The sequence below is a fragment of the Molothrus ater genome, chromosome 6 (assembly GCF_012460135.2).
Source record: "Molothrus ater isolate BHLD 08-10-18 breed brown headed cowbird chromosome 6, BPBGC_Mater_1.1, whole genome shotgun sequence".
Lineage (NCBI taxonomy): Eukaryota > Metazoa > Chordata > Aves > Passeriformes > Icteridae > Molothrus > Molothrus ater.
Genome location: NC_050483.2, coordinates 25,201,127 through 25,224,664, shown reverse-complemented (window position 1 = coordinate 25,224,664; position 23,538 = coordinate 25,201,127). Strand labels below are relative to the sequence as shown.

At 40.8% G+C, this 23,538-nt stretch overlaps 2 protein-coding genes across 2 annotated transcripts in view; one reads left to right on the top strand and one right to left on the bottom strand.

The window, feature by feature from the left end:
- Window positions 1-346: 346 nt before the first annotated feature.
- Window positions 347-1,847, bottom strand: LOC118687225 (30S ribosomal protein S3-like). Its single transcript, XM_036384062.2, has 2 exons — window positions 1,358-1,847; window positions 347-642 (listed from the first exon to the last, which is right to left on the bottom strand). Exons 1-2 carry the CDS (start codon window positions 1,563-1,565, stop codon window positions 563-565), a joined length of 288 nt encoding a protein of 95 aa, XP_036239955.1. The 5' UTR covers window positions 1,566-1,847; the 3' UTR covers window positions 347-562.
- The window catches only part of INO80 (INO80 complex ATPase subunit), a 73,901-nt gene continuing 52,169 nt past the window's right edge, over window positions 1,807-23,538 (top strand). Inside the window, exons 1-15 of the mRNA XM_036384064.2 lie at window positions 1,807-1,893; window positions 7,003-7,076; window positions 9,087-9,272; window positions 10,534-10,700; window positions 10,793-10,860; window positions 12,937-13,098; window positions 14,853-14,973; window positions 16,210-16,424; window positions 17,363-17,416; window positions 18,166-18,369; window positions 19,662-19,857; window positions 20,057-20,124; window positions 20,444-20,653; window positions 21,261-21,341; window positions 22,478-22,573. Of these exons, the coding sequence (XP_036239957.1) occupies window positions 9,130-9,272; window positions 10,534-10,700; window positions 10,793-10,860; window positions 12,937-13,098; window positions 14,853-14,973; window positions 16,210-16,424; window positions 17,363-17,416; window positions 18,166-18,369; window positions 19,662-19,857; window positions 20,057-20,124; window positions 20,444-20,653; window positions 21,261-21,341; window positions 22,478-22,573 (1,785 nt within the window). The 5' untranslated portion in view covers window positions 1,807-1,893; window positions 7,003-7,076; window positions 9,087-9,129. The remainder of the gene's footprint in view (window positions 1,894-7,002; window positions 7,077-9,086; window positions 9,273-10,533; window positions 10,701-10,792; window positions 10,861-12,936; window positions 13,099-14,852; window positions 14,974-16,209; window positions 16,425-17,362; window positions 17,417-18,165; window positions 18,370-19,661; window positions 19,858-20,056; window positions 20,125-20,443; window positions 20,654-21,260; window positions 21,342-22,477; window positions 22,574-23,538) is intronic.

The following is a 23,538-nucleotide window of genomic DNA, read 5'->3' as shown; positions in this document are numbered from 1 at the left end:
TTTCTTAAGAAGAAAAAAGGGGTTATTTTTTCAAAGGTCCATCAGCAGTGATGCTGCTCAGTGCCAGCTCTGTTTGTCTGAGCTCATGTGGTACTAACATGTAACCAAATCATGCACGCCTCCTGAACAATGCAATTCCTGGCTGTACTTAGGGGTACAATTAGCATCACTAGTTAAGGACAACTCTAGTGAAGTTTTACTGGAGCAGTAGCAATGGTCTTATTTTTATATCCTAGCAGCTCTGTGTGGTGGTTTAAGCCCAGCTGGCAACTAAGCACCATGAAGCTGCTCACTCCCACCCTGCCCCAGTGGAATGAGGCAGAGAATCAAAAGTAAAAACTCATAGTTTAAGATAAAAAGAGTTTAATAATTGGGGAAAAAAAGAGCAATAAATAATGATAAAAAGGGGAAGAAAAACAAGTGATGCACAATACAATTGCTCACCCTATGCTGACTAATGCCAGATTCCCTTCCTGAATCCAGATTGGCCTCATTTCCAAGTAGCTGCCCTTATTTATACTGGGCATTATGTCCTGTGGTATGGAATATCCCTCTGGTGAGTTCAGGTCAGCAGTCCTGGCTGAGCACCCTCCCAAGATTTCCCTCTCCGTGGCAGAGGATGAGACGCGACAAGTACTTGACCTAGAATAAACACGATTTAGTGAAACTCAGAACATCAGGTTTTTTATTCTGCATGCAAAACTCAGTACTGTCTCAGCTACTGAGGAATTAACTCCATCCAGCCAAAACCAGGGCACGGATACCTACTGAGCGCTGGAGTGACAAAGCTTAGTCCTGAAATACAGATTTTTATCGCTATGCAGTAGGTGACATGGATTAATCATCCACTTAAGGATTTGCTCTAAGTGTACTGGTTAATGGGTTAGGGGAGGCAGCAGTGCTGAACAGCAGATGGCCACACTGTGTTTACGGTGCAAAGCATCTTCGCAATTAACCTTCAGGCCTATTTCCTTTAGAACTCCTCTAATGCAACTCCTAGCGCCTGACAAGGCGAGAGCGGTAGAACGCACGCAGCCCCACCGACTGCCCCACGTGTTAACCCTGACAGCGCCCCGGCTCCAGCGCCACCAGCCCCTCACCGCTCTCATCATCTGCGGCGGCTGCCAGGCCGGACAAGCTGCCTAGCTGCCGCGGGCGGCCTCCGCGACACGCACGCACGCCCGGTACCGGCTCCCGGCTGCCCCGGCCCAGCAGCGAGAGCGAGCGGCGCCGAGCGCACCCGCCGCCCCCCCGCGGCGCCTCAAGGGCGAGCGCGCGTCACTTCCGGGACGCACCCGCCTCCCCGCACCAGCATCGCGAGACCCCGCCCCGCCTCGCGCGAGACTCGCTGGCTCACCCGGCCGTCTGGCCGAGTCCCTTCGGCAATTTCCGTCATCGCCAGACCCTATCAATCGGCTGCAGGAGCGCATCGATGAGGAAGGGCCCCCCGCGGAGTCCCTGCGGGGCCGAGCCCCGCGGTGCGGTCGTGGGGTCCGTGCGGCGGCCACGGCGACGCGGGCGGGGCGGCGGGGCCCAGGCGCGGGGCCGGAGCGGCGGGGAGGCATGCGGGGTTCGATTGATCAGGCCTGGGCATGGCGCCTCTCCTCCCCCCCGCCATGGCTCCCCGTGTCCCTGCTCCTCTCCTCTCAGTGAGCGAAAGTGGCCGCCGCCGCCGTCCCAGCGCCCGCAGCCGCCGCCTCCTCCTCAGCACCAGCGCGGGCGCCATCTTGGCGAGGCAGGAGCCGGGAGCGCCCCGCGGCAGGAGACAGGCAACGCCAGCCCCGGCAACGCGGGGCGAGAGGCCGGGTGGAGCAAGCGGGGGAGCGAGCCCGGGAGACACCCCCAGCCCCCCGCCGCCGCCGCCGCCGCGTCGCCGCCGGGCCCGGTACCCAGGTGAGCCACCGCGGCCACTGCGCAAGGGCACGCCAGGCCGGGGCTACTGGAGGCGGCAGTGGGGGCGCCGGCTGGGCAGGCCGCGGCTTCACCCCCCGCGCCGACCGGCGGCCGCAGCAGCCGGGCCTCTTCTTAAAGAGACAGGCCCCTTCCCCGCCCTGCCCGCCGGATGCCTCCCGCGGTACCGGCGTCCGTGGAGCCACCGTTCGCCCCCTCCCCCAGTGCCTGTCTAGAGCGGCGGCCGGGCCCCGACAGGCGCGGGGGGGGCTCGGCGGGGGGGCGGGGGCGCCGCCGCGCACCTGCCGGCGCACGTGCGGGCGGTGGCGCGTGCGCGGGTGCGGGCGGGGGGTGCGGGGCGGGGGGGGGGCGAGGGCGGCGGCGCGGCCGGGCCAGGAGCGCCGCGTCACCGGCGGGAGCGCGTGCCCGCCGCCGCCTGCGGGGGCGCGCCTGCGGGTACGCGCTCGCCTCCCCCCTCCCCGGTGCCGTCAGAGCGCGGCCTCCGCCCCGCGGCCCGGCCGGGCCGCCCCTGTGCGTGAGGCCGCGTGGCGCGGCGGTGCCCGCAGAGCCCGGCAGAGTGGGGGCCCGGCCGCCCCAGCACTCCCGGAATAGCCACCGGCACCTGCAGGAAGGGGCCGCCTGCCAGACTCGTGGCGTTGTTGATGGAAAGTGTCTCCCGGGTGCCCGTGAAACGTAGTTCAGCGCTGTGTTCGCGCCCGTGAATGCGCACTTCCCTAAAGCTGCGCTATAAAGTCCGCTCCTGTTTGACAGCAAACAGGTAGCCTGGTGCAATTGCTCTGGGAGACTCCACACAATTTCTGTTCGTGATTTAGCGTTATACGTTCTTAACGCTGTTGCCTGTCTTCTGTGAATGATTTCTCCCACTGCGGTGTTGCAGATAATAATAAACTCCTTTAATTTATTTTCGCCTTTGCATGAAGAAAATGGTTCAAGTCAAGTTAGTTTTTTTATAGTGAAATATGTATATTTTGGATATTAGTTTCCTTTCTTACAAACAAATCTAGTGCATGGATTTGTACAGCACATCTGATAAGCCCTGTATGGATGTGATCAACACAGTTTTTAACTTCAACGATTCATTTTTGCTGTCACTCCTTTAATGTGTATGTATAAGAGTGTCGTGACACTGAGAGGTTGGTAAGATAGTGAGGGAAAAGTACAAGAAATAGAACTGTATCTTGAACCTTTTTCCAGGGCTAAAGAATATTGCCTGTAATTCTTCTTTGTATATTCTCACATGGATTTTGTTGAAGCTGCTGAAAATACTGCCTCCCAATTTTTGATGGTTGAAGTGAGCAAGTTTTGTTCCGTTTGGGTATAACATAATACGCTGTAAATTCTGTAATAAGCATGCTCTTTGACAGGCTAGACTACATGCTAGATTAGCTTAGATGGCAAGTGCTCTTAGAGCTTTTTTTGGATATAGTTCCCTTTTCATGGTCTGGGGTGGAGGGAGTAAAAACCAAATAAAACTGAAAATATCCATGCAGTTGTTATTTTGTGTGCACAGAATGGCAAAGTGTGAGGGTAAGTGTTGGTGCTGCTGTGTAGAGCAGAAACTATAAATGCATTGTCAGAGGCATCCATAAATACTATTAACTCTCTGGGGACAAGAGTTACACTTATTGAACGATTAAATAGGTTTGTTTTTCTGCTAATTTAAACTTGGAAGCAGAGCTCTGATTCGCCTACTTTTGTGTTCAGTATGTTTAAAGGTATTCTGCTGTTTGCTACGTATAGGCTTCTGATACACTGCTGTATAGTTTTTCTTTTAAATAATAAATAAGGCCCTATCTCTAACTGGGATTTTTGGGAATTGGAAAATCCAGGGCATTCCGGAGGCAATGCCCTGCTGGCTCTTCTCTGTATTTAAAAGTGATTAAAAGGTGGAACACAGATCACTGAAATGCTGTCTCATTCCTTGGAAAACAATATGAAGCCTTACCACAAAAGCAGAACGGCAAAGTAAAGCATCTAGTTTACCTAGATTTCATTACTCACAAAAGCAATTAAAATGTCTTTTTTAAATTTCAAACTCAAATGGTGTGAATGCAGAGTTTAGTTGTATATACATTAGTTTTATTTGTTCAACTTGAGGTTAGTGGAGGCTTTCAGTTCATATGAAATTTCGTATTTGCTTTTTGAAAAGCCATAGTGTCTTATATATCCCAGTTATATTTAGAACGCTGCCATAAAAAAACCCCATGTGGGACTTAGGTTTTGCTTTAAAATGTGCTCTATAGCTCTGGGAAATTGTTGTTAGTGTAACTATGCATTTACCAAAGCAAGCTAAAATGAGTGGAGAAAGGAGAGCATGTCATTCTCCTTCAAACAAAATAGTTCTTCAGGTTTTTTATACCACTACAGTTTTTTCTATTGGAGATTATATGCATTTAAGGAAGTCTGACAAAAATATGCCTAGCTGCTATTACTGTGCTAGTCTTTGTTTTCCACACAGACCTTGACTTGGTGAATCTTCTGTTTGGATATATTTTTGTCAGGATTTATTCTGGAGATTTTACTACTGGAACATCTCACAGCATTAACTGTTCTGCTCCTCCAATGAGACCTGTGTATGTCTCAATTCTAAATTTCTTCAAGAAGGAAAAGTATTTTAGGGATTTGCGTAAGTTTGGAAAATCTATCTTAATAAGTTGGTGTCAAATTGCAAAGCACAAACCCCCCATTTTTTAGCAGAAAACTGCTAAAATTGCAAGGCAATTAAGGTGGCATAGAAGATTGTATTTTGACCAGTTTTAATCCTTATATAGATAAAGCCTTCCATGCTATAAATAATTGAGGAGTACATACTTTCTGTGATTTCAGGTTTTTGTCCACATGGATGTTTTGTCAGTGTGTTTGCAGTGATGGGATGGAGAAGAGAAAAGAGGCTGCTTCTGTGGGCTGAAGTACTGGAACAAGTATTGGTGCTCACCTGCCTGGTCACACTTCATATCCCTGCACTTAGTGTGTGGCTGGGGAGACTGAATTACTTTTACCTCCCTGATTTGCCTTGCTAAGAAGAGGGACTGTGCATTAGCTACAGTCCAGTACTTTTTACTTGCATGGCAGCTTGTGTTTGTGCATGTGCCCTCAGCTAGGAGGGGAGTTGTTATCATTATTTACTATGACAGTTGATGTTAGTCATAAAGAGCAGAAAAGCTAATCCTCTGGGCCTTATCTGAGGTGTAGAGGTGGCAGCAGCTAAAGGGAAAAAACACAAGAAACTCATGGATGAAAAAGTATTGCTTCAAACAGCTCTGCAAAGCAAACCCCATCCAGCTTGCAGCTAGGCACAAGAGCCAGATTTTGCACTTAGCACTTACGGGGTTCCTCTTTGATACCAGTAGGAAAAGCTTGCTGGACTTCCATTCAGAAATATGCAGTGGATATTTGTTTAAATTAGGAGAATCTTCTTTTAAAGCTAAGCTGTTTTAGGAGAGCATGGTTGTGCTGTTTGGTTGGTGCAGGTCAGTGGGCATAAAATTTAGACACCTTGTTATAAAACCTAGCTGCTCTCAGAAGATATCCTTGGAGGATTCTTCTCCAGTGTGGGGTGTTTGCTTACTGACTGGATGCTATAAATGGGCAGACTTGAAAAAACAGGAGTGAGGGAAGAAACCCCACACCTACATTAACATTGAACTAAGCAATGGGACTTTAAAACAGCGTAAGGAAGGCTCTTTCAGAACTGAAATTAGTTATTAAAAAAATACAATTACTATGAAAATTATTTGCATGAAGTTATTACATTCCTGCTGATATTTTACCTGTACTTTTAATAATTTAGTGGTTCATATGATACAATTAAACGGCTTCAGTGTGAACTTCTGATTAAAAATGCCAGAAGATTCAAAGTGCCAGCCTGGCAGTGCAGAAGCTATTTATTTCCAAATGCTGTTTTTCTAAACTGTTAGAACTCTAGAGAAGAGGAAGAGAGAAAGCAAATAGCTTTTGAATTTGATACTGAAACTTAACATGAAGTTGGTATATATCAGTAAGAAAGTCATGATGGCACAAGGATTACTGTGCAGCTTCTGCTCATTTTACCCCTGTAACGTACGAGTATTTACCTAAATGTTACCATCAGTAATGAAATCTTTTTGAAAATCTGTGTTTTGTCCTTAAACTGAGTAGACAAAAGGATAGATTCATTTCAAAAATGTGAAAGGTGGAATGAATGTCATCACCATGTAAATCCACTGAAGCAGTATGTTGGTGGTGTCATACACAGTTACATACAGTAGTGGATCAGGCTGTGTGCCTCTCGTTTGTTCCTGTCTTCTCTCACTTCAGTGTTCAATCAGTTTTTGCTATTGGAAATCTTTGTTTGTTAAAACCTATAGTGGAAATAAAAGGATAGAGAATGAATTATCTGTCACTTAGCCTTCTGTATTACTACTTTGATCAACAGGGAAGCACTCTGTGACTGTCAGCATATAAATAAATGAAGGGTTGAATTAAATGTCTGAGTTATTCACTATTCAGTATGCTTGTGTAACACTTACTGAATTTCTTTTGGGCATTGTAAATATGTTTTAAGGATATTGTTAAGCTCTCCTGTGCTTATTTGTTTATTTGGTAGGCAGGATGCAGACTAGTAACTGTTTTGAGGACAAGAGTAATTAATGTTGTATGTACAGGAGTCTTGTGGAGCAATTAAAATAGGAAGACGAGCAAAAACGTGTCTTTTATATGGGTGAAATGCAGAGGAGTTGAGCTGTGTCAGGTCAAGGAGGACTTCATTAAGTGTGGAAATGCAAGGCTGAGTTTTGGGAATGTGGTTTTCTGCAAAGAGCAGACAGGTGAAAGTTGCCATGTTTTTTTGAGTTAACTGTGTTAACATAATACATGCCCTTGTTGATGGATACATTTTGAAATGGAATGGGAAAATGCTTGTTTTGCTATGATACTAGGGAGAGATTTTCGCTCTTGTAATATATGTAATTTTATTAGTGATCATGAGGAAAGGAAAACGCCTTTCACCTTCAAGTGTTATTTTCTACCACTTCATCAATTATCTCTTCCATTAAAGGCACAAGTTTCATGTTTCCTCTCATTTTTTAACCCTTTTACTTAATTTCTTCACAGAAAGGGTTGTCAAGCATTGGAACAGGCTGCCCAGGCAAGACGTTGAGTCACTGTCCCTTGGAGGTATTTAAAAGGTGTGTGGATGTGGTACCTGGGGACATGGTTTAGTGGTGGACTTGGCAGTGTTGGATTAACAGCTGGATTTGATGATCCTAGAGATCTTTCCCGACCTAAATGATTTTGTGGTTCATTTTGTGTCTTCCTCTCTCTTGGAAGGCTGTTCTTGATTTAAGTTTTTTTGTTTGGTTTGTTTGGTTTCAAATACCTGTTAAGTGCTATGACATATGTAGATAAAAGTTGCTTGGAAAATATGCATCTTACTACCCTTATCATAGGGAAGGCTTTCAGGTGTTGCTAAGTTCTGCTGGAAATGAGGATTTGGTGACAGAGGTCAGTCATTCAACTGCTGTCAGGTATGCAAAGACCTAATATGTAGAAAGCTTCAGTCTAAAAATAATTTTTATCATAGAGCTGTTACCTTGTCTAATGAATTCTGGTGTGTTATTGGTTATCCTCTGTGGGTAAGGATGTTAACTCAAGAGCCAGTGTTTATTAAGAAATAATACGATTTGCTCTTGTTCAAGCACAGCCATTAGTCTTAAGATGAGGATCACTTATAGTTAATTGTAACTTTGAAGTTCTGAATTTGTTCTGTAATTTTGAAGGATAAAAGACTTAGAGAAGGTTAGATGCTGGGTTTTGGATCTGTACATGTGGAGGGAGAGCAGCTTGAAGATTGGATACTCAATCTGTATGTTTACTTACATAAGCATAAAACAATTTAGTCACTGATTTAATAATTGAACAAATATATGTCTTTCAACAAATTAATGAGAAGTTTGCTTCAGATTTTGTAGTATTTTTAAGAAGTGATAAAAACCGCAAGAATCCTTCAGAAGAGCAATTAATCTAAGTCTGACTGGTTTTAATTTGAGCATCCTGTTCTAGCGAGAGGTGTCCCTCCCTGTGGCGGGGGTTGGAACTAGATGTTCTCTAAGGGCCTTTCAAACCTAAACCATTCCATGATTTTTGTCCTCCACCAGAAGTAAAAGCTTTAGACATTTATTTGTTTGTTTGTTTGTTTGTAAATATTTAAGATCTTGATAGCACTTTGATTTACGAAGTAACAACTCTGGCTTTGGAAATCACGTACCTTTCTCACTGTTATTATAACAGTGATGGCATCTTTTGTAGTCAAAGAAAAGTAAAATTTGAGTTGACAGAGCTATTTCTGTAACAGTTGTTATGATGTCTTTTGTAATTGGAGGAAGAGAAAACTGCAGTTGACAGAGGAATAAAATGTTTTGATACCTTTGTTTCCAGAGTATGTAGTATGCAAATATTGCAGGGGGGTGCATTTGGATTTATTAAGTATCTTAAATCCAGAGAACAAATAAAAAAAAATCCGGTGGACAGTTCCTACTAGTGGAAAAACATAATGCTAGAATACATTCTAAATTTTTAAATATTAAAAAGTATCTTGAAAATTGCTTTTCATGTATTATTTTTCTTTAATAAAATAACAGTTGCGCTTTAGAAGGAAAGGGTTTTTGGTCAAGTATTTGTAGCTTGTTTGCCAGCAGGTAACAGCTATATTTTCAGTGCTGAAAGAGCATTGCTGTAAGGTAAAGGAGAAATATTACAAGTATTCAGTAGACTACAGCTGTGAACTGAAAAAAAACAGAGGAACAATGTTTTTAGTAATTCCTCCTTTTGAGTCAGTTATATATATATGCCTTCTGTTCAGGGTTAAGCATCATCAATAACGTGATGAAAGCTTACTGTGGTTGCTTGAGGACTGTCTTCATAATACTTTGAATTTCTATGTCACCACTTGGATTACCATACTAGGTTAAAACAGTGCTTGTTCCTATCAAACAGCAACCACAAAGTCATAAACCAGAAAACTAAGAATCTAGTTTGTGGCTGTGGTAGTACTGTGGTGGAAAGTTGAATAGCAATTTCTGTTTGTTTACTATATCTATTAACTGCAGCCTAAGCTTTTGCCTAGAGTTGTCTTGGTTTTTTGTCTTTTTTGCTCCTTTCAGAGGTGTGGAGCTGATGGCCATTGTTTCCTTTTACAGCTGTGTGTTCAGAGGCACCTGTGCATGAGGAGAAGTTTGTTCTATGGCCTCAGAGCTGGGTGCCAGGGAGGATGGCAGCTGCTCAGAGCTGGCAAAACCCCTCTATCTGCAATACCTGGAAAAAGCTCTGCAACTGGATCAGTTCTTACGACAGACGTCTGCCATCTTTAACAGGAGTATATCCAGGTACCAAAAGCTTTCCTACTTTCCCTTGGGAGTGCCAAGGAAAGACAGGCATTTTTATAATATTGTTCCACACCTACACCGTATGAAGAATTTATCAGTGACTTGTTCGTTAGAAGCTCTTCTGCTTTAGGAGAGGTCACTTGGATCTCTCAGCCTAGAGAAGAGGAAATCTAAACAATACTATTAAATTTAATAATAAATCTAGCATTAGGTTTGAGTTTTGAAACAAAGCTTTTCTAATTTCTTCTCTCTGGTGACCACTGATACGACCTGAGGCAATGACATGAAATTTTGTCAGGGGAGATTTAGGTGGGATATTAAGGAAAGGTTCTCTAACCGGAGGGTGGTTGGGCGCTGGAACAGGCTCCCTAGGGAAGGGGTCACAGCACTAGCTGGACAGAGTTCAAGAAGCCTTTGGACAACACTCTCAGGCACATGGTGTGATTCTTGGGGACTCTCCTGTGCAGGACCAGGAGTTGGACTTAAAGATTTTTGTGGCTCCCTTCCAACTTGGGATATTCTCTGATTGTATAAAAGATTTTGGACTGTGCTTCTCTCAGTTCATAGTGATAATACAGTGTACTACCAGCTCATGTACAAATTAGTACAATGTTTTAAAGCTCTTTTTTTGTAGCTGAGTGGCCAAAACTTTCTTTGTCTGCAAAAAGTAGAAGGAGGAAGCCCTAAGTAGATTTTCAGGGACACTTAGAGCCTTTAGTCATAAAGAAAACGGAAAGATTTGTCAGATGCAGAATTTGTCTTAAGTTGTAGCAATGAGGCATCATCAATGTGTGTTTCTGTCCCAAAACAATCAAATATGTAATTTCATCAGTGTTTCAGTATTGCAGAGTTACAGAGCTGCTAACAGAATGGGCAACTGCTAACAGATATATTTATAAGCATGTATTAAGACCCACAAAAGGATTAGAAAAGGTATATGTACATTTCTTACATGTTCCAATGAGTATGACAATATTATGCTTTGGTTTGACTTGCACAGTTCATGCTTCTAAAACTAGACACCTAGTTGAAGACTGGAGGTGCAGGTTGATAACATAGCCAGGCTGATCTCATGATTAACTGTTGCTAAGGGTAAATGGGAAATTATTAACAGCAATATTTCTAATGTCTAGAATTACATCTGAAGGAGTCTCAGTTCTCAAACCTTTAGACAAATGCCCATATGTAAGAAAGCTGGATGGTCATCTTCTCTTTTGAATATTTTCCTGTCATTGTCACTGTATTATGGATCTTCTTGCAGTGATGAAAGTGAAGATGGATTGGATGACAATCCTTTGCTGCCTCAGTCTGGGGATCCCCTGATGCAAGTTAAGGAAGAGCCTCCAGACTCCTTGCTTGGAGAGTCTTCTGGAGCAGGGAATTCTGGGATGCTGAACGCACATTCCCTGAATGGAGTACTCCAGCCAGGTGGGTGTTTATTAGGTTGAATCTTGACTTTCTTTGAGTTAGTCTGGAAAAGCATTATTTCTAAGAACTTTATTTTTTTTTCCTGTAAACAGAACCAAAGTCTGAAAAAGGGAGCTTGTATAATTTTTCCAAACTGAAGAAAAGCAGAAAGTGGCTGAAGGTAAGAATATTGGAAAGCAATGCAGCTATTGTGGAATCTCTGAGTAGAGTTACCCACCTAGCCATTCTCAGTCATTTACCAGCAGTCCTGGCTAACCAGGGAGATCCTAATTGACTGAAAGTTTGCAAACATGACAACCATTTACAAGAAAAGCTGGATGGAGGGCCTAGGGAACTACAGAACTGTCAGCTTATCCTTGGTGCTCTGTGAAATGTTATGGAGCAGAACATCTTGAGTGTCATCACACAGCATGTGCAAGATAACCAGGGGATCAGGCCCAGCCAGCATGGGTATATGAAAGTTGGGTCCTGCTTGACCAACCTGATCATATTCTGTGACAAGGTGACCTGCCTAATGGATGAAGGAAAGGCTGTGGGTGTCTGTCTAGACTTCAGTAAAGCCATTGACACCATCTCCCACAGCATTTTCCTTGACAAGGTGGCTGCTCACGTTTGGATGGGTGCATGGTTTACCAGGTGAAAAACTGCCTGCATGGCTGGGCCCAGACAGTAGTGGTGCCTGGAGTTACATCCAGGTGATGGCCAGCTCCAGTGGTGATCCCCAGGGCTCAGTACTGGGCCTGGTCCTGGTCCTGTTTATTGTCTTTATCAGTGATGTGAATGAAGTGATCAAATACACCCTCAGTTACTTGCAGACAAGTTGGGTTGCAGTGTTGATCTGCTGGAGGGCAGGAGGGCACGGCAGAGGGGTCTGGATCATGGGCCAAGGCTGATTGCATGAGGTTCAATGCAGTGAATATCCTGCACTTGGGTGACAACAACCCCATGCAGCACTACAGGCTGGGGGAAGCATGGCTGTAAGGCTGCCCAGCAGAAAAGGACCTGAGGGTGCTGGTTGAAAGCAGCTGAAAATGATCCAGCAGTGTCCAGGTAGCCAAGAAGGCCAATGGCATCCTGGCCTGTATCAGCAAGTGTGGCCAGCAGGACCAGGGCAGTGATTGTCTCCCTGTACTTGGTGTCCTGGTGAGGCCACAACTCGAACCCATGTCCAGTTTGGGCCTCTTGCTATGAGAAGGACATTGAGGTGCTGGAGTGTGTCCAGGGGAGGGCAGTGGAGCTGGGGAAGGCTCTGGATCACAAGTCTTAGGAGGAGCAGCTGAGGGAACTGGGAGTATTAAGCCTGAAGAAAAGGAGGTTTGGGGGGACTCCCTTGAAGGGAGATTGTAGTGAGGTGAGGATGAGTCTGCTCTCCCAAGTAATAAGCAATAGGGCAAGAGAAATGGCCTCAATTGTGCCAAAGGAGGTTTAGATTGTATATTAGTAAAATTTTCTTCACTGGGGAGGATGGTCAAGCATTAGAACAGGCTGCCGAGGGCAGTTTTGGAATCACCATCCCTGGAGGTGTCCAAAAGGCATGTGGATGTGGCACATGAGGATGGAGTTACGTGGTGGGCTTGGCAGTTAGTTTACATTCAGAATCTGAATTAATTTTAAATTACGGAATCTATTATAAAATGTATTAAATGGAGATTTGGGACTTGACTGAGAATTTGTTTTTACGTTGAACTCACTACAAGGTCTCAGTGAGGATGGCAGAAGAGAGTGGAATGGTGGCTTTATGCTGTCTTTGCATTTTCACTGTATTGTAGCCATCTCAAGTTAGCTAAAACATGTTGCCAAGAGGTCAAACAAGAGCCAAACTTGCAGAAACTGATGCAGGTAGCAGTGGTAGAATAGCAGGACAAACTACAAATGGGGTAGGGAAGCACCTGCAAACAACACATCACAAAATACCCCTGCTGTTATCCTGGCTTTTCTCACTGCTGCTTTTCTGAGACCACAAACAGACAAAGTGGACTAAAATGATTTAACTGTCACAAACTAAGAGAAAACTACTTTCCTCCAAATCAGAAAATGTGTATGGATTCACTGCTATACAGGTCTGCTCCTCAGAAATCTATTTTCTATGAGTCTTTTTAGATGGACACGTTGTTAGTACTAAGTACCATTATTGGGTGAGACCCACACCCCTTTATTAGGTAAAGGCTCAAGAGTCCTTTGCATAAATAAACAGGGACTTGGGATTGTTAAATTAGTTCCCATTTATTCTTGTTAGAGTATCCTTCTGAGTGATGATTCCAGTGACACAGATTCACCAAGTGATGAGGATGGAGAGGAGGAAGAAGAATTTTCTCTTTCAAGGGAAGAACTTCACGATATGCTGCGATTACACAAGTATAAAAAATTGCATCAAAGTAAATATAGCAAAGACAAGGAGGTAAAAAGAATGTTTACATTTTCTTGATTTTTATTCTTTCCTTTAACTGTATTATTTTAACTGCTCTTATGTTTTTATCAAAACTCATAATTTTGTGAATTGGAAAATACACTGGTAGACAATAATTGTCTAACAGCACTTTTAGACAAGGGTTTTTGAATCAATTGCATACATAGAATGAAAGATGCTGTGAATCTGTCAGTAATGTACATAACTAGTACTGGCACATGTTATATATAATTTCCACAGTGCTCTGTCCCAGTCACTAGAGCAAATACTGGGTGTTAAAATGCAAGATTTGGATTAAATATATGCAATGTATATGAAAATGGAGATGCTGTGAGTTAAATTATAATACAGGTACTAGCTGCTATTCAAGTGTATTTATATCATTGTTAAAGTAATGAATAGTAAGGTGATGTTTACAGTCTTGAAAAGGAGTCCCTATTTTACTACCTTGTCATTTTCTGTCATGATTTGAGGTTTTACTTGACACTTTTCTTTCTTTTTACCTTTTTTGTTTGTTTGTTTTGGACTTTCTTTTGATATTTTCTTTCTTTCTCTTAGAAGGAAATAGTCTGCTGCATTTTTGCATTTTTCTTAATAGTAAGCCAAATTCCATGGCTGCTTTGATTCTAATAATGTATTTCTTCAAATTATAAGGGCTTTTACAGAAATGTTCACTGCTGATTTGAATTGCAGCAGAAAGTCTTAGATGAAGGAGGTTATCCTATTCTGTTATCTGAGAATGTGTCTGAAGTTAAAATCTGTCCTCCTGTTTTATATTCTTTTCGAATCTCTCCAGAAGAGTGAAGAAATATTTTTCCACACAGGTCTTTGCTTCTCTTTACTTCTTTCTTTTGTTTTCTTGTAAAGCTCTGAAACAATATTGTGTTAGCTTCTTGAAATATTGCATAGCTACACAAATATTCATACACCACATTTTTAAACTGGTCATAGCTTTGTTAGATTTTACACAAATACTTATTTCCAGACTTGTAAGAAATAATACCCAGTGAAATTAACCAGTGAGAGATTGTTAGATCAGCAGTACACAGTTATGGAGGGAGAGGAACATATATCAGAAAAGTTTGTTTATGCTTGTGATCTCACTTTTCAAAAATCTTCTATTAATTTAAAAGTATGCTTATATTTTAATCAGTTAATTTCTGAGCAGTACTGCCTTTAATTTGCCTGTTTATGTGTAAGCTGTGTGGAATTCTTCACTACTTCATTTCAATAATGCTGGGAATATACTGGCATTTTTCATCATTTAGAGGAAAAAAATGTTGAGGCAGCTGTATTTTTACTTGACAATCTGAGTGTTCAAGTTGTTTGTCCTTGTGGAAATCTTTTAAATGCCTTTTCTTTAAACCTGTCCTTTTACATCCTTTGGGATGATAAAGTAGAACATGTATGTAATTTGGGAATGCAGGCCAAGCAAATGTTGGGTCTATAACTGGACCTCTTCATGTAGTGTGTTGTCTTGCTGGGCAGCACCTGTGTGGAAAAGACAGAGCAGTACGTTCTGAAAGTACAACCTTGACTGCACCTCTTACTTCACCAGGTGGGCTCAGTTCCCTGTGCTCAACTTGGAGCCCACCCCTGGGAGCAGTGGTTTCACTTTAGACTCTCTGATAGTTGATAACAAATGCAAAATATGGAGAAGTGCATGCTTCCTGATCTCTTCTTTATGTTCAGGATCTGAGCTTGTTTGGGGGCTGTCTCTGTTACCTGCTCACTCTCCCCTTCAGTTGCAGCAGTACCAGTACTACAGCGCGGGGCTGCTCTCTACCTACGACCCCTACTACGAGCAGCAGCGCCACCTGCTAGGGCCCAAGAAAAAGAAGTTTAAAGAAGAGAAAAAAATAAAAGGTAAAGTTACTAACTTCATGCTTTTAAATGGCTGCTGGGATTTAACTTCTGTCCTACGTTGTTTCCTTTGATTAAACATAAATGTTCAAAACTTGCGGGTTTTGCAGGGAAATACCAAGTTCTGGCAAAGAAAAATGTCTTCAGAAATATTGTGCTTTATCATCTGGCTTCTAGAAAGCTAGGGTGGAAAAAAGGTGTGTGACTGGAGAGTTCATGGCTTAAGATTTTCTTTGTGGACCTTATCCAGTAGTTTGGAATCCACAAACATTGTTTCATATCATGGTCCATTTACTCAAGAGTGTTTTGAAAACATGATAGGTCCTTGAAAAGTTTAAGAGCTTATCCAGTACCTGCTGCAGTTATTCCTGAATTTGTAGTTTTAGTGATTAGGAAGTTTCAGGGGGTGAGTGTTTTCTGGAAAATAGAGGGAACTTGGAGTTGATGTTTAATGTCAGTTAGAATAGAATTATATCTCTAACATAACAACTGGAGTTTCTGAGATGTATATTTGCCAGGAAATACAGTTTCCTTTCTTGTTTGGGCTGGCAGTAGTTGTAAATCTGGAAAGAAGCAGAGAAGGCTATGAGCTGTCAGCGTAAGGTGAACTCTCTTAGTGTAAGTACTTAAGTTTGAGCTGTGTTTTAAAGGTGTTATTTCAGGCTGGCTTCCATTCTTTTTGCAAGTTCCTTTAATTGTGGTGGTTTTTTTCTCCATTATGCTTGCAGCATCCATAATTTTGCATACTCATGGTGAACATTTTTAATATCTGATACCAGTATCAATTTCCTCTGAAGCCTGGTATGACATGACAATATGCCAATATCTTTCAATGCAGTCTTCTCTTTGCTGAGAAGTTTGCTTTGAGACTTATTGTACCAAATGATAATATTGTCACCTCTAAAAGTCTTACCTTTATGTCGCTTTAAGTAGAATTTTGCCGCAAAGCAAGGAACATGCACCAACTCTGAGACATTTTAACTCTCAAGGCATGTTTCCCTGGGTGGAAGTAATTGCATTTCACCCCTCTATTAAACAGGAAAATCTTTCCATTATAAAGTACTGAGGAAATATCTAATAGTATAAATTAATTGTACCAGAATTGGAAAACATGGATAAGTTTGGCTTTTTTCTTGGTTCTACATATAAATTGACTAGGAGAATTTACTCAGGAAAGGTGCCTAATTAAATGTACCCCAAAAATAGAAATGTATTTTTATGATTGTTGTTGCCATGCAGGCAAGTTGAAAAAAGTAAAGAAAAAGAGGAGACGGGATGAAGAACTCTCTTCAGAGGAGTCACCACGACGCCACCATCACCAGACCAAAGTTTTTGCCAAGTTTTCCCACGATACACCTCCACCTGGGTCCAAGAAAAAGCATTTGTCTATTGAGCAACTTAACGCACGTCGGCGCAAAGTGTGGCTTAGCATTGTTAAGAAGGAGTTACCAAAGGTGAGCTTGGCTAATGGCAGTAGATCAGTGATGATACAAGAAAGTGAAATAGGAAATCAACTTAGTGGGGACTTGACACTTGGAAAAACAGAGTAAAGTAAGACCTGATTTTTCCAGTGGTCATTAATGACCTAACTGGAATTCTGTAATCTGTAAGCAACATGTAGTTGAAATATCACCAGTGGTACCTAAACAGATCATGCAGTGCTTGCTGTGGCTATTCAACCCTCGGCAATGAAAGGTGCAGGAAGCTCTAGCAGGTTCTCACACTGATCTGCAGGATGGCAGTATAGACCAAACCATTATCCATTTTTACAGTGGAGTTCAGAAAATGGGTGTTTCAGTCACAACACCTGTGTTTTTCAAATCTTACCTCAGAAACAGATTAGGGAAAAGTGTTTGTATCATTTTGATACACTGCTTTTTGAAGTTCACAGTCAGCAGACTTTGAATTCTACAACAAGTCATGACTGTGTCATCCTGTATGGACTTAAAAGCCAAACAAAGGATATGTGCAGTGAGAGAGACCATATTTTTTCAAAAGATGAATTTTGATCATGTGAAGAACATAGGATCTACATAAATTCTTAACATCTTTGGGAAACAGTGGAAAATATTGTTTCCCTCAGTGATAAAAATGGAATAGGAGACCTCTGCTTTGCAACAGTAGTAATTAAAGAAACAATTGTGAAAAAAAGAGGTGTTTTGCATGCTTCCTTCAGGATTTGGAATATATTTATGTATGCCTTCAGTAATTTAGGGATGAAAAGCTGTTTCAGTCAAAATGAAAAATAATTACAGTATCTATTCTCAATTATACAGTAGTGTGCATGACTGAAGTTGGTGCATGTACCTGCTGAAGACTAGATAGTGGTTTTTTTTTAAATACTGTGAAGCAATTACCCTTTAACTGATTTACGGGTTGTCCTCTTTTACAGGCATACAAACAGAAAGCTTCAGCCCGTAACCTCTTCCTAACCAACAGCAAAAAGGTAGGTGGTGTTTAGTTTCATACTGTTCCTTGTACTGGATATAATAAACAAACTGTAACCTCTCTGTTTCTTACAATACTGACTATACTAGCAGGGCAGTATAGGAGAAAGAACTGTTTCCAATAATTGTGTTTTACTATAAGGCTTTTCATTTTTTAGCTGTGTTGTTTTGTCTTGTTTCATAAGCAACAGATGAAACAAACAACATGAGTTCTTTCATGAGATCTTTCTGGCTTTTGAAAGATTTAGTTTGTACATTTTAAATTTACTAATCTTTGATACTGTACATTAGTGGCTTTGATACACTTTGACTTTTGAGTTGCCCATCTATCCACTAATTAAAACTTGATGGTTTTAAGCATTCTGGTTGAAATCAAAAGGGGCTCTTGGAATATTAAGTGCTTTAATTTAGATAAATATGTAGAGGACCTGAGATTTTAAATAGAGCAATTTTCAGCATAAGTGATTGCGAAAGCAATCCATCTTCTCATCAAAGTCTTCTCTGAGAATTGGCATTGTTTCTACCTGGAAAACTTTGCTTACAAACACTGGGTAACAGCTTTCTGAGCACTTTTCAAGGGTTGTGCTCAAGTGTCTGATTCATTTATATTGCTGCTGAGTAAAGTATCACAGTTTTTTCTCTTTTGAAGTATCAGACTTGGTTATAATTAAATCTGATACTGTTTCTTGCTGGCTTTCTTTACAATCTGCCCATTTTATCACTGTTCCCAAATCTTATTTTTTTCTAGCTGGCCCACCAGTGCATGAGGGAGGTCCGTAGAGCTGCTATCCAGGCCCAGAAAAACTGTAAGGAAACTCTACCACGAGCACGTCGTCTCACCAAGGAGATGCTTCTCTATTGGAAAAAGTATGAAAAGGTGGAAAAAGAGCATCGGAAACGAGCTGAGAAGGAGGCTCTGGAGCAACGCAAGCTGGATGAGGAGATGAGAGAGGTACAGCAAAATCACAGATTGCTGTTACTTCATATGAGTAGACAGAAGGAGGAGACAGAAGTGACTGGATAATTTGAGTTTCTGAATCCAAGCCATGAAATTCAGTTATTTGTTCTGTTTTGGTGCTATTCCACATATTTCTTCTGCTGTCTTATTTTTATTTACGTAATTATTCTAATGTTAGCAAGAGGTGATTAAAAAAACCCTTTAAATTGCATAAATTCTTTATAATTGAGTGAAATTGAGGAAGGAATCAGAGAAGCTGTGCATGTCTCACAGACATACACAGCTCAGTGTTGGTAAGGGCCAACATTTTGTAATGGTTTGTATATCTTTCTGGATCCAGAAGGGAAGACACTTTTTCATTGACATTGAATTTTTTTGTCCTGTTCTTTTTTCCCCCTGCTGCTGTAAGATGATTCTGTCATTTATGTACAAGACACAGAATTTTTCTGTGCTTGCTTTTTTGTTAGCCAACTGGCAACTTCTTGAACTCTATTACAGAGTAAAAGGGATTGAATTCAAGAGAGTTTCCTTGTAAAAGCTCTCTAGTGAAACTGTGATTGTTATTTTAGATATGTATACCTTATATGAGGAAAGGTTGAATCTTAAAACTAAATATAAGGCATTATAACACTTAAATTATGCTTGCATTTATTGTGTTCCTCTCATTCTTGCAAATTTATTAACATTTGTTAAAGTTTTCTGACTTAGATAAATAGACAAATTTTAACAGTTGCATTTTTTGCCAAAGCCTAAGGGTGAACAGAGCTTCAGCAATGCCTTGCTGAATGCTGAGTAATGATAATATCTCAAATCTATTACTTATTGTTGTACTCATGTGTACTACCATAATTCCCTCTACTAATAAGTAACAGAATGTGGGAGTGAGGTTGCCATGAGAGCACTTCTTAACTGCTGAGTTCCTTTACTATAAACCACTAAAGTCATGCTATTTTTTGTTGATATTTTTATTTTTCAGTGTAAACAAAACTTTGAAACTTTCTCTTAATAGATTATGGTGTTTTTTGTAATGATTACTGAATTTAAAACAACTTTTCATTTACAACATTTTTATATTTCAGTGTAGATATTTATGGAGTTGGTCAGTGTTCTTATGTGCAACTAATAATGTAGCACTTCAAAGTGATGTGCTTAACATAATCTAGATAGATTGGTTGTTGATACATTATTAGATGAATTTTTTTTTGTTTAATTATATTTTTAACATTGAACTCGTGTCCTGTCTCTTTTTCCCCTTCTTTTGTTTTTGGTAAATGCTCTTCTCTTAGGCTAAGAGACAGCAGCGAAAACTGAACTTTCTGATCACACAAACTGAATTATATGCCCATTTTATGAGTCGTAAACGAGATATTGGACATGATGGGATACAGGAGGAAATCCTGCGCAAACTTGAAGACAGCTCTACCCAAAGGCAGATTGATATTGGTGGAGGAGTAGTGGTCAACATCACCCAAGAAGATTATGGTAAATGATTCATCTACAGTCCTTTCCTTGCACTCTTGAAATTTACTGTACTCTGTCTGTTACCGTGAAAACTTAACAATTTCAAGCACAATAATTGCAGCAGTCCCTCTGCAAGAAGGACTGCTGCAATTATTGGAATTTATCTGTGTGTTTGGGTGGTTACTGATGCAGAGCTCTAATATGGGTCTGGTATTTTCAGATAGCAACTATTACAAGGCCCAAGCTCTGAAGAATGCTGAGGATGCTTACCAGATTCATCAAGCCCGGGTATGTATTTTTTTGATCCATGAAGTAGAAGAGCAAGCAGAGTAATTGGTAGAAGCCGCAGTACCAGGATCTTTCATAGCAGTCAAGTCAAATAGGTTAATCCGGTGACCAGATTTGAATTTAATTCCATATACACATTTTGTGTTAAACCAGTAGAAAACCAGAGTATGACGATTTGGGCTATAGGAACAGACTCATTTTCTCTTCATTTCTGACGAGTATCATGTCTTAATGTGAATTGTAAAGCCCTTTACACTACAGTTTCTTGATAAGTTAATATATTCACCATCTTATTCATTACCTTCCTCTTCCTGTTCAGACCAGATCATTTGATGAAGATGCAAAGGAGAGCCGGGCAGCTGCTTTACGGGCTGCTAACAAATCCGGGACTGGATTTGGAGAGAGCTACAGTTTAGCAAACCCATCTATCCGAGCAGGAGAAGATATTCCACAGCCTACCATTTTCAATGGAAAACTGAAAGGTTATCAACTGAAAGGCATGAATTGGCTCGCCAACCTATATGAGCAGGTATATTAGTATATCTTGCAAATTTTTTATAACTTTGTCATTTAAGTTGGCCTAAAAAATCAACTGTTTTTAAAAACAGACTGTGTATAGTTGCTATTTAATGTATTTGGAAAAAATAAGTACTAGGTAGGCCATGTACCAGTTCTTGATTATTCTTTGATTATTGAATCAAAGTTCTTGATTATTTAGTACATAACAGCTTTGAATGGGGCTTTGAGTTCAGTATTCTTTGTGTGGTTTATACAACTGTATAGATCATATATATACAACTTAGATCATATATGGAGGAGACTTTTCCTGCTTGGAGTTGCATATTGTTTCAAGCTTGGGTCAGTAGATAAACTGCAGGCAGTCTTGTCCTTGTGAGTGTGCCCAGGTCACAATGGGATCATGAAGTGCAGAGAGGCTTAGGGGAAAAATAAGACTGAGAGATGAATGAAATACAGTTGAGATCAATTACCTCTCAGGAGTAGATGCAAGAGATGATAAAGTTTCAGAGTTATTACAGTGGGGCTGTTCCTCCTCAGTTCAGTAGCAACTGTTTTGCTACTTCTTTGTAGTTTAAAAAGTAGTAAAGTGAAGATGTTCATTTATGGATCTTTTGCAGGGCATCAATGGAATCCTGGCAGATGAAATGGGTCTGGGTAAAACAGTACAAAGTATTGCTCTCCTTGCACATCTGGCTGAGGTAGGTGGGTTGTACCTTGTTCCTGGGTAGTATGCTTGATAGAAGATGCGTACTTTTCACATGTTGGAAATGAATTTTGGATTACAAAGCTTAAATGTCTTGAAGGGTATTTTATACATTGTTTCCACATGGAGCCATTGAAATAGTTATGAATGTATGTCAATTTTTATTTATATAGAGTTTTCATTTATTCACAGAGTAAAATCTTCTCACTTGCACTGAATGTAAAAGCCTCAGGAGAGAACACGCACACTTGATGGTTCACTGAGTTTTACAGATCAAAGTGCTCAGATTCTGAGCTTCATGGCAATTAGCATTAATTTCCATATTCCAGTGGGGTGTTTTAGGAAGCATAGTGATTCTTTTGTGCCAGGGCAGACAAACAAAACAGAATTAACAACAGGAGCTTACTTCTTAATGCAAAAATAGATACATTTTTTAAAAAAAATTAAAGTCTTGATTGCAATCCACTCACTTGCCCTAAATAGGAGATATCATCAGTGAAGTGATACTAGAAGCAAAATTAGCTGCACTAGTGACCAAGTGACTCTTGTGTGCATTTCTTTATGTTACTGCTACTGTTGGCCAAAATACTGTAAAAGTGTGCAGAGCTGAAGGTTCTTGAGCTCATCTGTATAGAGAGAATCACAAGATAAGCTTGCCTTCCTGTGACACTGCACCTTGAGGTTTTTTGAAGGTTACATAGTGCTTTGTTCTTCTGCCTCTCCCTTAGGAGGGCCAGCTTGTAACTGCTAATATATTAATGGATCAACTCAGTTATTCACCAGAGGGCACTGTAATTTGTGATGTGGCAGAGCTAAGTTTTTCAATGTGACCTCAAGTTCTTATCAAAATAACAGGGGCTGTTAGTAACATGCAGGTGGCAACTCTCAGAAACAAAGGAGTTTGTTCTGGGAAGAACTTTGCTGTTATGAAATAAGTTTTGGTTAAACATTAGATCTGCTCTGTTTGATTTTGTATCACCCTGCTGTGCTGGAAGAGTTTTGCTATTTTGCATACAGTTCCCTCTCATGTAGTCACTGTCATTTAGTAGATTTAAAGCCATATCAAACCATCTCTTTATCACCTCACTTCAATTATTTTTTTAAATTTAATTTTTTATGTGTGTTTTCCAGAGAGAGAACATCTGGGGACCTTTTTTAATAATTTCACCTGCCTCTACTCTGAACAACTGGCACCAGGAGTTTGCCAGATTTGTACCTAAATTTAAGGTAGTAAGCATGTCCAAGAAATTTCTTTCTGTTTCCTTGAGAGCAAACCATTTTGTTCTCCTGAGTTCTGTATCACATATGGGTGCCTACTGAATGTGAAACTCTGTAATGGGACTGTTTCTGGTACTTTTTCCATCATCCTGGTTTTTTTTCTGAAGTGTTTAGTTTTTTAGGGCTTGAAAATATTCTGACTTTAATCACATGGTTTTCATTTTACATTGACTTAAAGACACCTTCTCAGTAAGGAACTGTAGTAGGTCAGCAAGTGTATGCATAATTGTAACATGTGGGCCTGGCAGTAGAACCAAGAATTACATACTGAGTTTTATGTAATGTCTTTGGGGTTAGAGCTGTGTTTTCAGTCATTCATATGAATTTGAGTCAGATAAAGATTGTATGTGAACAAATGCTGAACAGATAACAGGGAAGCAAAATGCAGTTATTACAGAAAAATAGAAGAACTATGGACATACAGTTAATAATCAAGGAAAGCAGAGAGGTGAAGCACAAATAGATAAGAACAAGAAGATTGAAAGAAAACATGGAGTTTTCAGGTATATTGTGAATGTGAAAACATAGTAAATAGAAATAGTAAGCAGTTAATTAGAAAGAAGAAACTATCAGTTACTGAAAAACAAGCTGCTTACCTGTCCCCAAGTGGAAATATTGGAGTGTTGCAAAGGAGAATTTGAAAAGAAAAGTGTACTGCTAAAACAGTGCTGTAATTTCAGAATTCAGGATAGGCAAAAGTGTCAGAAGCTTGCAGTTACATCTGCAAAGAGAAACAGATCATAATTTAAGTATTTGTGTTGTTAACATAATAACCTTTGATATAAAGAAGTCTTGATTTTTTTTTTTGAAACATCAGATTTTCCTTTTTACAGCAAAACAGTTAGAAGAAATCTAGTTTGTGAGTAAGCAGCATACCAGTAACATCAGGAAATGTTTGAATGTCTTGGCTACTT

What these genes read in the sequence shown, in the direction of transcription:
- LOC118687225 (XM_036384062.2), bottom strand. Translation starts at nt 1,565, where the DNA reads ATGCCTCCCCGCCGCTCCGGCCCCGCGCCTGGGCCCCGCCGCCCCGCC. An exon ending in GGACTCGGCCAGACGGCCGG is followed by an intron (nt 643 to 1,357) that starts GTGAGCCAGCGA and finishes TGTTTATTCTAG; the next exon opens with GTCAAGTACTTGTCGCGTCT.